We start from the raw sequence: 17,237 nt of genomic DNA on the forward strand, positions 1-17,237 counted from the left end.
TTACTTATTTTTAGATCTTACAAGATGCATTTGACGATCAAAGAAATGATTTATGTTGTATGTCTAGGGGTGTTCATTCGATAAAACCGAATCAAAATTTTGGTATATAAAAAATCTAGTACGTCAAACGCTATACTAAATATCGAACTGAATTAATAGGTTCGGTTTTGGTAATTATCGATTTTTTTGGGTATTTGGTAAATTGATTTTTTTCTTAAAAATATAAAAAATGATTAAAAGTTAAATACTAAAAATAATAATTATAATTCTTATTTATTTTTTTTATAAAAAATTATAATAAGTAAAATAACAAAACTAATATAAAACGAATTAATACACAAAAATATGTATATAAGAATTAAGATATAAGAAATAGTATTTCGGCAGTCGGTACGGTTGAGTATTTCAACACTAAATAGCAATATCGAACCGGATGCCTGATTTTTTAAAAAATAAAAACTTACACCTAACAGAATTTTTTGGTTTAGTTTCGCTATATACCTAATTCTCGATTTTGTTTCAATTTGATCAACTTACGGAACTGTGGACACCCCTATTTATGTATCGTGGATTTGTAATAGAAACTTCATCCTTTGGTAATGATTATGCACCTAGGACTTTTTTCTTTTCGCTTCAATATGGAAATCACCATGTACTAGCAATAAAATACACATGTGGAGGATTACTTTGTGGGAAATGTCGGTCTTGTTAGCACAAGAAATATTTAATATAAAATCGACAAAATAAACAAATTTGCATTGTTCTTGTTTTTAAAGTTGGGAAATGCAGAATCAGCTATAGCATTTAGCTGAAATCATCGGAGTGAGAATGGATTTAGAGTTTCAATTATGGTCATGTATCACAATGCTTAAAATTGTTTTGATGATGGATACTGGCTGCTTGAAGCAGTTTCCAAATATGCTCCAGAGATTCAAGTCCATTTGTGAGTGTTGGATGTCTGACAATCATGTTTAGATGCACTTTTTGCAAAAAAGTTAAAGTAAAAGCTTATTCAAGGGAAGTGACATTTTGCGACTTTTGAATTCCTTTTCCGACATATTTAACGGGGTAGTTAATAAAAATGTGTTTTTTTACTTACACTTGATAATATTAAAGCACTTCTGATGACACTTTAAATTGTGCATTTTAAGACGACGTTAAGATTGATTAATGGGACCTGTTAAGATTGAGTAATGGAACCTTGACTTAAATTTGATTGCTAGAAGTTCAATGGGCTTGGTTCTTGAGCATACTGACCATGCTTGAACACAATTTTTGTTGATTGACACTTTGAGGAGTAATTCCATTAGTTGAAAAATGTCAAATATGTAAAAATGCATCTATGCAAGTTTGACTGATGTTTGGGTTAATAAAAAGCTCATTCACGCTCAATCATTTACAATAAAATCAAATATAAACAGAGTTTCACCTTTGAATAAATACTTTGTTCCTTTTTAACCAATTCATTTACATCTCTATCTGAACCCCACTCCATACACTAATGGAGGAAACTACTTAGTAGACTCAACATCCTCACTGATTCCTTTCATTTGACTTTAGCTTTACCACATTGGTATTGCCAAAACCATATTGATTCCTTTCATTTGACTTTATACATATTGAGTTGATATGGTTTGTTTGTTTTTTAATAGTTATAATAATTTGAACATACTTGAAGCAAATTTTGGTGGTTCCCGCAATGTCTTTGCATGCATTGATTCTATTTTATATCTTGTAGATAATGGATGACCCTTTTGCAGATATGGATCAGAATCGGTGATTGTTCGTTATGCTAAAATTGCTCAGGCTTTGAGAGATAAGACAGTTCGAGATGTTGCATTACGTTGCAGATGGATGAGTGTGAGCTATGTTTATTTTCATTTTTGAATGATTGGCTATCAGATTTTCTAAAATAAGCAAATTGATTTTCAAAACTTGGACGTAGCAGAAATTCAGGATTGTATGTCTTCCAAATTGGTTGGATATTGTACTCGAAATTTGATCCCAAAGTATCAGTTTAAGTAGAAATTTGGTAATAGGTCCGGGAAACAATCATTGAAACTCTATCTTGAGGGCTAATTCGGTTAGCAGGCTAAAACTTTTAGTATCACTGTTTTGATGGATGCAGTTATTCGCTTCCTTGGAGAAATTCAAAGTATACAGGTTAAAATAACTTTTGGGACGATGTCTTGTAAAGGTTCTTAACCGAGCTTAGTTCCCTAGAAAATAGTAATTGGTTCTATGATTGACTTCATGAAAACTTAATTTTAGAAATTGGTTTTAGTTATATTGTGAATGTGTGCAAAAGTTATGATAAGAAACATAGTTGCAAGACATAAGATTTATGTGGGTCGGAGAATTCTCCTATGTCTATGGTTGCTAGAGATCGGTTTCTATTAGGATTGTTTCAAATAAATTATAATGAAGGAATACCCATCGGCACACGTTGGGCTTAGGTGTAATGTTGGATAATGTTAGGTCACACCCCACATTCCAACACCTCAATGTTGTAATTTCACTTATATAAGGAGGTGAATTCTTTTGCTAAAGATAGCCAGTGATGGGTTAGATTTATTGAGTCTATCATAAAAAGGAAAATGGCAAAAGGAGGTAAAGGGTGATATCTGTCAAAGGACTCCATAAATGTAATCATAAATGTCATAATGATAGACTACAAAACAAGAGCAGAATTGACTGGAAGCAGCCATGAGAAACCTTATCTTTATTTTTGAGTTAATTCTGGCAATCCTGATTTGGATGGTTTACTTTCATGCAGAAAAAGGAAAACGGAAAGAGAAGGAAGGATGACAGTAGTTCGTCAAGGAAAAGTAAAGACAAAAAGGTACTTAAGATTACTTCATGTTGTAATGTTCCACATGTCCAGGTTATTACTCAGGAAATGAGCCCCTCTCTCTTTCCAATATCTTTGATTCACCTCTGTTTTGCAATATTAGAGATTTGGTTGCTTATTTGGTCTCTGTGGCTGTTTTGAAGTTTTCTATCTGATAAACTTGAACGATAACAAAGTCATCTGATTTCTCAAGTGCTATTCTTATATATAGATTGGACTAGTCCAAAGTTTGGGTTGACCAAATAAGTAACAGATGGCAAGTATTGCAGGATGGAGAGAAATGTAATTAGAACCAATGCTTACAAACATAATAAGATTGTGTGGATCATGCAAAAGGTCACCAGTTGTAGGAAGAGGCGATATTGATGCCAAACTTGCTAGTAATTAGGCAGTCCTTTATAATTTTGTAGCCAAGATATCATTCATTGACTGCCAAGCATTCGTGGGGTTCAAAGTGATTTCTGTTCAATGTGCGTTCATTTTATTATTAAGTCTATTCTATGAGGATTTCCTGATGCTATATAGGTTTTGATCAAGCTCTTAAGTCGTGAGCCTTGATTAAAGAATTACGTTGATATTTGAATTTTACAATATCTTTTTGTTATCACCACGTATAACCTTTGTTATGGGAGAAGCCTTTGGATTGATGTGATGTCCTGCTTGAACAAGCAGAACCTCATATATAAAACTATGACTGTGACTCTGAGTCTTTGACCTGCAAGTTTGCAGCAAGTCCAGTTTCAGGATTTAGCTTGTTCAGTTTGCCACCAGTTACAGGTGGCTGTATGCAATATCATGTTCTGAAAAGTAATTTATTCTGGTTCGCTTCGGATTTGTTTGTTTGGAACATCTAGGTCCAATTGACAGCTCATCATTTCACTTGATTTTGAGGTAGCAATGGCTTGAGCTACTGATAACATGCTATTAAAGTTGTTGCGTTCAGAATTGTCTAGTGAGCTTTTTAGTTGTTAACCTTGAAAGTCTCCCTTTTTATCAACCTGTAATGTGTCCAGAACAATATATATCTACATGAAAATCCCTGGATAAGAAGAGCTCTAGACAACTCTGGTATTATTCCTCAAAATGTTTTTGTTGTCTGGCTATGATTTTGTAAATGTTCGGGAGCATACTGAAAATCAATAATTGTCTCTCTCAGTCGCTCTTGCTTCCTGGATTCTGTTGTACTCATCTCAGTTAATACTCTGATTGAATATTGCCTATTTTTTCTGGGGATTTTCAGGAGAAAGTTACAGATTCATTGCCAAAATCTTCTCAAGTTGCAAATCGCTCCAATGGCCCAGCCTATGTTCAGTCAATGATGTCAATGGAAAGTGATGATGGAATCTCATATAAAGGTCATCCACGCTCTCAGATTTCACTTACTCGGATAGAAAGAACGGTTTTTAATAGGCTTAACCTTCTAATTGTACTTTGTTGACCATTTTATTCAATCCTGTATTCTACCAGATGTATGTTCTAAATATTTTTACATTGCTTATCTATCCAAATTTAAGCTTCTTTCTGTGCTTCCTCATCTCTAGCTAACAGTCTGCAAAGATATGCACATGGAATGCTTAGCTATTATAGATAATTTGTTCAAGAATGCAGTACATATTTTAAAATGGAAATATATGCAGGATAACTGGCTTGTAATTGCACGTGTCTTGCATGCATAGGCAGGCTTGGATATGACAATTAATGTGGCCATTAAACTTATCATCAGAATGTTGGTCATTACAGTTCATTTTTCATGAGAAAGTTGCTTTCCGAACTTTGTATGTAAGAGCCAGTTCTGTCTTTCATAAGTCAAATTTTAATAGGATATATTGGTCTAGAAATTATGCATCAGCAAAAAATCGGATGTCGAGTAGCTTCCAGAGGTCTATACAACTTCAACATGTAAGTTCTCCTTTTGGGTGCTGATTTACCCTCATAGAGTTGGATGCTTCAGTCAGAAGCTAGAATCAGATGCAGGCAGACGTACACTTTTTGATGCAACATGCCATTGCTATGTTAAAGTGCATTGTGCATATGAAATTTTCTTTTGTGACTTAGATCTTCTTTATCTTTATTATTCTTAAAAGACATTGCCACACTTCAGGTAGGTGTAGGCTGATGTGCACTTCTTGATGTGGTTGTGCTATTGACAAGTTGAAGAGCACTGTGCATCTGAATTTTTCCTTTTGTGACAAAAATTTTTATTTATTAATCTTTATTTCTGTGAAATTCATTTCGATATTCTATGGATAAACTAAAACCTTGTAAAATAAGTGGGTTTTGTCAATGCATTTGCCTTTTGGATTCACATTGTGATTTTCAGTTTCATATTGCAATCTCAAAATTCAATTGTTACGAGATAACTTTTTTCGGAGCAGCTATTTTGTTAGCTATGCAAATATAAGGGTTTAGCGTTCTTGCAAGTGGAAGGGTTTAGCGTTTAGCTATGCAAAGAATGCGTCTTTGTAATTCTTTATCTTAACTTTCCATTATTAATGGCTGATGCACAATGCAGTTATTTCTCACAAAAACTGTAGTATGTACTGCTTCACAGATTTTTTAGGACTATTTTTTAGATCACCCATTGTCCGGCTATGTTAAGTTAGAATATGGCATCAGAGCTATATGATGCTTTGAATTTCAATGTAAGAGGTTTGTGGTATCTGCTTTACATGTGAGATTACATGTACTGGCCATTAATTCTTGGGGTCGTTCTTCTGTTAATTTTCTTATTCAAGCTACGTATTGAGCATTTAAAGTTGTGTATTTCAGATATCGGTGGAGCTGCTGGACAGCTTCTTGAGCAAAGTGCTCATGCCTTGGATCAAATTTCGGCCAACTTTTCTGCTTGCAAGGTACGCATGTTCAATAAATTTGGGCCTCCAATTTTCTATATGAAGTAGCTTTATCCATAAGTTCGTGAATGATATTCACAAACATTTTCTTCTTTCATCAGTTCTTGGTAGATATTACATATTATTTGAACAATTATAGATGGTAGTTTGAGGGGTGATTCATTATGGCTGTTTACTTTGCAAAAATACTAAACTAAACAAGAGATGATGCTATAATATCTATGTACACTATTCTTATTTATGCTATAGGGCTTATCAATTTCGATTTCTAGTCCAATCTGTTAATGTGTCCACTTGTCTACCGTTTCAAGTTTCTTTTGTTGCATCAGCTTTGTTCAGAATATAATATAAATCACCTCTAGCTATTATTGATAGTGCTACCATTATATTTGCTTATTTGAGGTGCAGATTCACGACAACATCAATCTCTTCTGTCAAGCTCGAACGAATATACTTTCGATCTTAAATGAGTACGTCCATGACACTCTAACCTTGATACTATTTTCACATAATTATGCATTCCTTTTAAAGCATGAGGAACCATTTCACAAAGTTTGCTGCATCTGTAGACTATCATGCTTGTTTACTTCCTAGGCTGCAGCTGACATGCTTTTTCCTCTTCTTTTCTTCTGTCAAATGTTTTGAGTTAGTTGTGAACTGGGAGATCTGATCTGCCCGCTTTAGTAAATCATCTGAACAAATGCTATACGCTTAGTTTTTTGGTAATGTCGGGTTCTTCGGATTCCTTGTTTCAGCTTTATCTTCAAAATCTTGTCAAACATTCACTAGTCATAGAGTAAGCTCTGTCTTCCTGACTTCTAAAAACTGGAAAGCCCTCTCCAAATTGCCGATCCATTCCTCCTCCCCCAGCCCACTAAAAGAGCCTGCTGGCTCCAGTTTGAAAAAAGGAGAATGAACAAGAATCTTAAACTTTTAGTTTTGTACTTCGGCACATCAGTACTAAGTCAGAAAGGCAGAGGTTGAAGATCTGAACTGGATGTTAGCAGTGTCATCTATTATTCCTAAACAACATTTTCAGCATGCCGTATTATTGGAGCTGTCCTTAAACTACAAAACTACTCACCACAAGGCCCATAGAAACAATTCCCGGCATCTTACATAAGGGTAATTGAATATGTATTGTGGATATCAGTTATGGAAGTTGCGATGTTTACAGGCACACATACACAAGAAACACACTCGTAGCAGAAGTATATTTGAAATACTTTTAGCGTACGCATCCAACAAGAATCATATGAGTTTAGCATAGAATTCCGAATAATTAAGATGGTCTAATCTGAACTGTGTATTGCAGCTTGAACGACACACCAGAAATAATGAAACAGATGCCACCCCTTCCTGTCAAGCTGAATGAAGAGCTTGCCAACTCCATTCTTCCTCGAACATCCCTGCCAAAGAAGTCTTGACATCTTCCTTCACTTGCTGGTCGTAATGATGATGAATCTGACTTTCTGTCAAGTTGCGCCTTTCAGTATACACACATATCAAAATAACTGGCTATGCGACTCAACTCAATGAGGAATTCTCTCCAAGTGTTTAGTACTTAAAATCTTTTCTTCTTTTTTTCCTTCTTTCATTTTGTCAGGGTCCGTCCTGGTTCCTGATTGATATTTCTTTTTCACTTTGATTTGTCTTAGGAGATAATCAGTGTATCGATGTGAGCACCATCAGTTGTAGTGTAGAACTATTTTTTAGTCCTGTAAATAACTTCTTAAGGAGAAAGTTTTGCTATTCAATTGAAGGGCATTTGCTGTGCAGGAATGGTATGATCTATGCAAATTCTGCAGCTGTTGATGTACTGAATTGGTACCCATTAAAAAGAAAAGAGGGGGAAACTTATTTGTAACACCTCTAACAGTTGGAAAAATTATTGGGATTGTTGTCAAATATTTACTCGTATATTATATGGTAGCACTAGGAAATTAAAAATTAACTTCATTCCTTAATTGGGGTTTAATTATTTCAAATATATGCAGTTGAAGCACACTCGATATATGGATATATTTTAATTTTTTGTAATTAAATATTATTTTTGTTGATAAAATTAACTGATTAAGAGGGATTGTGGTACCCAAAAACAGAAAAAAAAAGGGGTATTGTAATTTAAACATATTTTGTGAATCAAAATAGTCGTTCATGATTCCGTAGAACGAATTAGGTAAATGAAGAAATGTAATAACTATAGTTTTTAGTAAGTATTGAAGTGTGTCTTAGGAATATATTTTTTTTATATAAATGGGAGAGATTTTTCAACAATCAAACACAGTCAACATAGTGGCAATGGAGCCTTGCATTTTATTTTATTTTTCCAATTTTTATTGTAAAAATGAGAATGAAATTTAGAAATGAGGTGTGTAGTGTACTACACTGAGGCTGAGGTGGCGGTATTTTATTTTATTTTAACTGTGAACAGCCAAAAACCCTTACTCCTCCTCCTCCTCTCTACCAAACTGGGCTCACACTCTCACTTGTAACGTCCCTAGAGAGAAGAAAATTCACTGCTGAAGAAGACCTATTTCTCCTCATCAAAATCTGTGTACAAATCCCAATTCTCCCACCGGAAAACCCCTTTAGAGTTTCCTTTTATGCGCGGATTTTTTCCTATTTTTTGAGAGGGAGAGAAGGAGAATGGCTGAGGTGGCGCGGCAGCTGACGCCGGAGGAAGAGAAGCAGACCATTAGAGACATTGCTGTAGCCGCCGAAGCCCAGACTAAAGTCGGCGATACTTTCTATTTGATCACCCAGAGGTAATTTCTTCTTCTTCTTCTTCTTTTTTCCGCCGGTGTCATGAATGTAATAGATCTATTTTTAGGATTGATGTGTATGTTTGTGGTTTTTTTTGGGGCTTTACTGATGGTGTTTTTGTTTTTCAATTGGGTGTTTTATTGGGATGTGTTTTAAGCATTTTAACCATGGGTGAGTTGTGGGCTCAGTGAGGGTTAGGATTTATGGTGTAGAGAACTCTTGGAAACCATAAGAGTTCTTATCCCCATTTTATTGGTTTTTGTTTTATGCTCAGTTGAGGTTTTAGATGTGTCTTTTGTTATGAGGAAGCTGCAATGGCTGAATGCTATACTCTGCTGAACTTGTGTGGTCCTTGAGTCGGAATATATGGGCTAATTTATGTTTCTCTTCTTAGTGTTCTCTCCTTTTTTTTTTTTTTTTTAATTTATTTCTGAATTTCCAGTATGGCTGGATTAGCTAATTTGGAATAGATACAAGAAATACAGCTGGTTTCAATCTCAACATTCAGAACTTTTAATTAGTTTATTAATATCATCACATTGGGGAAACTACAGATTTAGTCCAGGACATCTTATTCTGGAGATATTTTATCTCGTATACAAACTTTACTGTTAAAAACTTGGAAGTAGATACAGGTAACCAATATGCAAATACCCATTCCGAATTGAAAAAAGGAATACCTTGTAGTGATTTCTTGTACATTTAACAACTTAGTCCAAATATCAAGGTGTTTAGTCAAACTTCAACTTGACAATATAATTCTTTAAAAGATATGAATGATAATGAATGTATAGAAAACAAAGCGACCAGTTAATATTATTGGCTGAGATGTACTTGCCAAACTTCAATTTGACAATATATTCTTTAAGGTTTTGAACGAATCCAATGGGGATACACCATTGTTTTCGCATAAAAGTCTGTGGTCCATGAAAAAGAATATTAGCAGAGTCTTAATAAAGCATAATGCATAATCGCTATGGAAAAGATATATCAATAAGCAAAAGAATTTGTTTAGCATCATTACACTTAAACAAATGAAAGTACTTTTCAAGCTTAGAATGTTGGCAAGAATGTTAATTTGACATGTTAGTCAAAATTAAGAAAGAGAGACCAACTAAATTAGGTCACCAGTGGAATCAATTTTTTGCTTTTGTTAGTTGTGTATGACCTTGTTTAAATTCAATGTCATTACCAATATGCTATAATACAATGGGCTTGATGGATCTTCAGAATTCTACTACATTTGGTAGATTCCTGAAAAAGTTAGGATAAGCCGTGGAGAGAGTGCTGGGAGGGAGTACTCATTGCCCTTGCTTGAGCTACTTCTGAGTGTCAAAAGTTCAAGGGAGAAAAATCCATGAAAACTAGATCCACTGGCTGACTTGCTTCTCGGGTGTTTCTCATTTCCTTTTCTGGAAAGCTGCAACTTTGATAGGACCCTAGCAACCTCTTTCTTTCTATAGTGTTGGCTAAATTCATTTGTTCCTTTCTGCATGTGAGGTTTCTGATTACTACTCAAGTTTTAGAAATCCATTTATTTTGCATTTTGGCTTAGACTTGTAACTACCTCATTTTCTGTGTATGACATTTAATAATGGTTGCTGCCAGATGGTGGCAAAACTGGCTGGAGTACGTAAATCAAAACCAAAGTGGCAATGTGAATGATGGATCTTCTTCTGAGCATCATGGTTCGGTCAGCTCAAGTACGTTGAAGAGGCCTTCTTGCATTGACAACTCTGACTTAATAGATGAAACAGTATCTGAAGATTCTGCTCTGGGTATTGAGCTTCATGATACTTTAGTTGAAGGCACTGACTATATACTGCTTCCACAAGAAGTTTGGAGTCAATTATATTCATGGTAAGTGAGAAGTCAGTTTCTCACTTCATTCCGTATCATCATTCTCTGAAAATTCTGGTAAACCATTTGAAATCCTAGATCTTTGATTGAAAGAGAGATACTTTTCTTCACGTATATATATAGGCTATTTCATTTTCTCTTCTAATTAGAACTTGTTTGTGGATGATTATATGCCACTAAAACTATTGTAATAATTATAATTAGATTGCTTCTGACTAGAGGAAATAACCAGAACTCCAAAGTTAGATTGAATAAGCCTATGGTCTCCAGCTTTAGATTCTCCAAGTATTGGTTATTCAGTATTTCATGTTTATTTGTTTTTTAAAGTAAACATGCCTGTTTATCAGCTTTTCCAGATTAAGTTGAACTCCTTTGGTTTATTTAAGTAAATGAGCTGCACACAGAGAATTCTTTTTTACATGAAGAATATGTCTTTGTTACATAGAAATAGAGGAGGGATAGAAATAGAAAATGATGAAAGAAAGAGCTAAACCAACTCAAGATTGACCACTGCCTCTTAGCTTCTTTTGGAGTGCTAGCTGCAGATTGGGAGAGGAACCATTCAATGATGCCAGAGACTTTAGCTTGGCCTGTGTTCAATTTGTTTTTCCTACATTTCTTATTATTTCATTTTAGGAAATGTTAACAAAGAAGTCTCAGTAAAGTGCTGATTTTATTGGATGAACTGTCCTTTCGACTTGAGCTTGGTTCATGCTTCAGCTCAAATTATAGATCCTCTGTTCAGACTTCAGATCAGATTTAAGTTCACATTCACTGTTGTTTCTGCTGAAACTAAATAGAGCCAATGCAACTTCAGATGATATATATTGCCCTTGAGAAATTAAATTGAAGAAATTCAGAAGTTCAACTATGTTTCCTTCGCTTTAGAGTGAAATACTTGCATGATGCACACCAAATTTGTATAATCGTAATCTTACTTGGTGATGGATTCATACCAGTATGTTGTGTTCACTTATTCACTGCACATATTATTTTCATTATGAATGTAGCAAGCTGTATCTTCTTACAAGGTTCTACCATGTGCAGAAGATCAGCAAGTATACTGGAAAATAATTAATATTACTTCCTCGATTTAGGTATGGAGGTGGTCCTGTGTTGCCGCGAAAAGTTATAAACACAGGTCTTTCACAAACAGAATTGTCAGTGGAAGTTTATCCTCTACGGCTCCAGTTGCATTTGATGCCAAAAGGTGACCGATCTGCCATAAGAATAAGCAAAAAGGTCGTGTTCCCTTCTCCATCCCTTCTCGTTTAAGGAAATACAAACTTTACTTTCCCCTTTGACGTCTAAATATGCGTATCTAATAAAGTTGAATCCATCTATCAGGAGACAATCGGCGAACTTCACCGACGAGCTTGTGAAATTTTTGATCTTACACCGAAGCAAGTAATTAGCTCTCCTTTGAACATATTCTTTTTATATTCTATATTTATTTTTATTGATTTGTATTTTGTTACTGTTATTTATGGCGTGGAGCTTTGCAATGTGTCAGGTTTCTATTTGGGATTACTTCAGTCATCAAAGGCATGCATTGATGAATGACATGGAAAAGACGCTTGATGATGCAAATATTCAAATGGATCAGGATGTGGGTGACTATATGCTCCACCACTTTAAACTTTTTAAGACTGCTATCTCTCCTAAAATAAGGTTACATAGATGTGCTCCTTAATTGAACCATAAGCTTTATTGTCATATGTATGGGTTCCCCATATGAACATACCTGCATGATTACAGCTTTCAATTTCTTGGTATCCTACTCTATTGTAATTGCTCTACAATTTATCTCTGCTTGAATTTGTTTCAGATTCTATTCTATTAACTTAATGGATTAGGTATTCAAAGTGGATTAACTAATCTTATTTTTTTCCCCATCTGGTCCTGGTTTAGGTAGTGTGCAAGATAAGATCATGTTATTTTGTTTTCTGAAGTGGTATTTGTTAAAATGCTGTCTTACCCACATCCTTTTGCTGAAACAGTAATGCTTTCCCCTTTTGAGTGCCATTTTCCCCTTCTGTTCTCTTAGGTTTTCTTTGTTTAATATCTTTATGAGTTTTGCTATGATCATGCCTGCCATTATTGATTATGCTGATTTGGTAACTTTGCCTGGATGATGGTGTTCTTTATGTGTATTACATGATGCTGGACGACATTTTGATGTTCAATATTTCCTTTCCAATGGCTGAAGCAGATCCTGGTAGAGGTTATCGACAGTAAAACTGAGGGTGGCATAGGTCCGGTTCAGGAGAATGGATCTGTGCATAATGGAAGCCTAGCTGCTGCACCTTCACAGTCAACTTTCCCAACTTCTGGAAGTTTATCAGCGGGCAAGTATTCATCAAGAAATGGTAATTCAGATTCCCAGTTGCAGAACCTAAATACAGATAAGGCATATGGATCAAGTGGTGTCAGTACAAGAGGGTCTTCTTGTGGTCTCACTGGACTGCTGAATCTTGGAAATACTTGTTTTATGAACAGTGCAATACAGTGCCTCGTCCATACACCTGAATTTGCTCGATATTTTCGTGAAGATTACCATCAAGAAATAAATCGACAGAATCCATTGGGCATGGTTGTAAGTTTCATCATCAAGTACATGGCTTACTATTTTTTTCTCTCTCTGTAAAAGAATTCAGGAGATATCTTTCTTTTGATTGGAGTGGATTTATAATTGTAAGAGTGATGTCTTTTGTTGGTAACTTTCAGTTTGTTTTCTTGCCATGAGATTACGTGTTGCTCATGCAAAAAGAGATGTTCTTTTTTCTCTCTTCTTCTGCTGATTACGGGCTTGATTTCAATTTTTTTCTGTAAAGGAACTAATTCTGGGTTTTTTATATGGAGCTTGATTAACTTAGTCCCTGGTCTTTGAGGCAAGGGCTAGATGGACTTTCTGTATTGTTCATGCTAGTAGATAAGGGGAAAAAAACTACTTGCAGTACTTCTGTGCTTCTGTGGATTCAGCTATATTGCTAGGATTGAGTGTTGAAAAGGACTGATTTGTGAGGATGTGTTCATTTTTATGAACTTTAGATATATTATGCAGGGTGAGCTTGCTTTAGCATTTGGTGATCTACTCAGAAAATTGTGGGCACCAGGGCGAGCTCCAGTTGCCCCCAGGCCATTTAAGGCAAAGCTTGCTCGCTTTGCACCACAGTTTAGTGGATGCAGTCAACATGATTCACAGGTTTGGTGCCTCATATAAAGCTTTCATGCATTCATGCTAATATTGATTGAGAAAATCAAAAAACATGTTTGGTGCCTTTCTCTGTAGGAACTTCTTGCATTTCTGTTAGATGGACTTCATGAAGATCTGAATCGTGTCAAACACAAGCCATATATAAAATCGAGAGATGCAGATGGCCGACCTGATGAAGAAGTTGCAGATGAGTATTGGGCAAATCATATAGCTCGTAATGATTCAATTATTGTGGATGTATGCCAAGTAAGTATGACAGTTACGATTTTCTATAATCCAGTTCCTGGACTTTCTTTGCTACGTTTTGAATTAATTTGTAATTTTTATCATTGAATTGCTTTAGGAGTGGGGAACTCACTTTTAATTTGGGATCAATTGAAACACAATATTGTTATAAATCAAGGCGGCTCTTCATTTCATACACTAAATTCAAGTTTTTATTGGAGAATTGGAGATAATGAATTGAACTAAGGGTAGGCAGGGAGATGAGTTTTGAGATTCTCAAAGTATTGCTAAACCACCTTCCATCCCCCACAAAATTGGAAAAAAATATTTCCATAAAAAATGGAAACTCAATTTGTTGATGTAGCAAATTGTTCAATGGTTTCTCCATGCTGCCGTGAAGTTAAGTAATTCGTATCATTTTATATTGTGATTTAAAACATTCTGATCTTTGGCTACCAATTTACTATTTTAACTAGATTTGATGATGTTACTCTTCACAATTACCTAGAAGTCTTTCTAGCTTGATGCTAGACTGACACTGCTATTGTACTACTTAAGTGTGAATGGCCCGACATATATTTAAAAAAAAAAAAAAAAAGGTGTGATGGCGCTTGCATCCTTTGAATTCCAAATATCATCCTAATTTAGTGAATTTTAATTATATTCATCATTCCGTTTCTCCTCTAGAGGTGGCTGAAGACTGAGGAGAATGTTGCAAAACCATGTTCCCTCATGTTGCTTAGTACAACAGTTGTCAGTTCTTTTACAGTCTTATTTATATAATTTGGAGGGGATGGAAACTAAAGCATTCTGAGTAAAATGAAATAAAATCTTTTATTTAAACTGGGTTAAATCTGTATCACGGGGAAGTCCTTCACATTTGGCTGATTTAAGTTTTTCGAACTGCATTATACAACTGCTCTCTTTGATTGGAGTGATGTCTAGCAACAACTCAATTGGTTTGTTTCCAGTCATGTTATCCTAAACATTATGCTGAATCTTGTACTTATTTCTTCATTTGTTGTTCCGCTCTAAATGTTTAGGTCTTTAATGTTTATAGTTGTTTGAAGTAACTCGATACATTTGTTTTGCAGGGTCAATACAAGTCAACTCTTGTCTGTCCTGTATGTAATAAAGTTTCAGTTACATTTGACCCATTTATGTATCTGTCCTTGCCCCTTCAGCCCGCTACCACTCGTAGTATGACGGTAACTGTTTTTACTTGCGATGGAAGTGCCCTGCCGGAAGCTTACACAATAACTGTACCAAAGCAGGGTCGTTGCAGGGATCTGATCCAAGCACTCAGTAATTCATGTTTGTTGGATCTTAATGAGAAGCTTCTGCTTGCTGAGGTTTGCAGATAAATTGCTTGGTAGTCTGGTAGAATTTATTTGCTTGGTGTAACTCAATATTTACTTTTGTGCTGTTCATAGATAAGAGGCCACTTGATTTACCGGTTCTTGGAGGATCCATTGATATCATTATCTTCCATAAAAGATGACGACCACCTTACTGCCTACAAGATCCCAAAGGTTTTGAAGAACACAAAGTTCCTCCAGTTGATACACCGACGGGAAGAACAGTATGTACAATTTGTTAAAGATGCTCTGGACTTAGAAATTTCCTCCCTTGATTCATCTATTTAATCCATATGACTTCCACATTGCAGTTAATGTGTTCTGCTTCTTTGTCTTTATTCTTAGGGGTACTGGAAATGCTCAGAGCACTCTCGGGTGGAAGCCTTATGGAACACCTCTTGTTTCACCAATTTCCTGTGATGATACTATCACTAGGAGTGATATACAGCTGATAGTCCACACTATGCTCTCACCCATGTTAAGAACAAAAAACTGTGGAGCTGTGACCTCTAGCAATGCATCAGTTACAGTGTCAGATCAATCTCATGCAGATTCAGATGTTACCAATGCAAGAAAAGGAGATGGTGGCAGTTCTAAACTAACGTCCTTGGAGAAACTTCCATTGCAGTTGGTTGATGAAAATAATGCTTGCATTGATTTAACCGTCGGTGATGATAAGGTGGTTAAGTTGTCCTCTTCCTCTATGTCAATACTGGTATTTGTTGACTGGTCGCAGAAGCTTTTGGGAAGTTATGATACCAGCCACATTGAAAATCTACCAGAAGTTTGTAAGTATGGGCATGTAAGCAAGAAAGCTCGTAATGAACCTCTCTCATTGTACACTTGCTTGGAAGCTTTTCTACGTGAAGAGCCTTTGGTCCCTGAAGACATGTGGTAAGTTCTTTTAATATATTTATTTGTTTCTTGCCTCAAATATCTGATGACTCTAGGATATACTTTTTCGATGTGCATCTCATATGTTTGTTTCAGATTGAAATGGTGTACAAGATTGTAATATTGCTAGATTCCATTGAGTTTTCCCTCTTCCCTGTCTTTCTCTTTAACTACTGGACAACCTGTTCTTTTATATATAACATTTTTCATGTTTGCATGATGAAGGTACTGTCCTCAATGCAAGGAGAGGCGCCAAGCAAGCAAGAAGCTGGATCTATGGAGGCTTCCTGAAGTTCTTGTTATTCACTTAAAAAGATTCTCTTACAGTAGATCAATGAAGCATAAGCTTGACACTTTTGTAAATTTTCCCATTCATGACTTTGATTTGACAAATTATGTCGCGAACAAGAACAGCACCCGGCGTCAGATCTACGAACTCTATGCCTTGATAAATCACTATGGTGGCATGGGAAGTGGGCATTATACGGCGCATATTAAGGTTTGTTCATAGGTTACTTTGAACTTGAGGGCTATATCAGCATTTCTAATGGAAGTCCCAATTGCTTGTTATACTTTAGTCACACAACTAATTGCATGCTGAGTGAATCTTGTTTTGATGGTTGTTTTCAGTTTGAATGTTCCACCCACAACTTAATATTGATGTTTCATTGACCATTAGAAGGATTTTTCTAATGGTATATATCCTGTATGCAGCTTCTGGATGAAAACAGGTGGTACAACTTTGACGATAGCCACATATCACCAATCAACGAAGAAGAAGTTAAGTCGGCTGCTGCTTACGTGCTATTCTATAGACGGGTCAATAATGATAGAGCTTCTGCAAGTAATGGAGTCTACTCTACCATTAGCAGCCACAACATTCCCTCCAGTAGCTAGCAAGCATAGGTTGGCCCAAATGTCTGTAAAGTTAACTGTTATTGATGTTCTAATATTTAGTGAATTTAATACAGTCGACAGGATATTAGGAGGTTACAGGAAGTTAGTGTAGGCATAGATCTCAGATAAAATACAAGACGAATTAGCTGGTCGGCCATCGACCTTTTTGGCCTGGAAAAGAACACATGTACTATTTTTGCATATCTAGTGTTTATAATGTTTGTAAAATATCCGCCTCAGTAATTTCTCTGCTGTATGTGTTCTGTGTGATTGACTAAGCTGTTTGGGGTATTGTGTTCCAGCATTGAATCAGAAGA

General features: G+C 35.6%; 2 protein-coding genes across 3 annotated transcripts in view; both read left to right on the plus strand.

Annotated features, from left to right (window-relative positions):
• LOC105170494 overlaps positions 1-7,481 on the plus strand; it is a 9,736-nt gene extending 2,255 nt beyond the window's left edge. Inside the window, exons 2-7 of one of the 2 annotated variants that reach the window (XM_011091271.2) lie at positions 1,761-1,860; positions 2,777-2,842; positions 4,092-4,206; positions 5,621-5,703; positions 6,106-6,173; positions 7,019-7,481. In XM_011091271.2, the coding sequence (XP_011089573.1) occupies positions 1,761-1,860; positions 2,777-2,842; positions 4,092-4,206; positions 5,621-5,703; positions 6,106-6,173; positions 7,019-7,130 (544 nt within the window). In that variant the 3' untranslated portion in view covers positions 7,131-7,481. The remainder of the gene's footprint in view (positions 1-1,760; positions 1,861-2,776; positions 2,843-4,091; positions 4,207-5,620; positions 5,704-6,105; positions 6,174-7,018) is intronic. The other variant, XM_011091272.2, reaches the window with a different exon arrangement.
• Positions 8,135-17,148, plus strand: LOC105170495 (ubiquitin carboxyl-terminal hydrolase 5). The gene is made up of 13 exons (XM_011091273.1): positions 8,135-8,471; positions 10,078-10,329; positions 11,427-11,571; positions 11,677-11,736; positions 11,843-11,938; positions 12,542-12,925; positions 13,394-13,534; positions 13,622-13,792; positions 14,866-15,123; positions 15,205-15,353; positions 15,475-16,023; positions 16,249-16,522; positions 16,738-17,148. Exons 1-13 carry the CDS (start codon positions 8,353-8,355, stop codon positions 16,918-16,920), a joined length of 2,781 nt encoding a protein of 926 aa, XP_011089575.1. The 5' UTR covers positions 8,135-8,352; the 3' UTR covers positions 16,921-17,148.

Source organism: Sesamum indicum, linkage group LG9 (genome assembly GCF_000512975.1).
Source record: "Sesamum indicum cultivar Zhongzhi No. 13 linkage group LG9, S_indicum_v1.0, whole genome shotgun sequence".
Classification (NCBI taxonomy): domain Eukaryota; kingdom Viridiplantae; phylum Streptophyta; class Magnoliopsida; order Lamiales; family Pedaliaceae; genus Sesamum; species Sesamum indicum.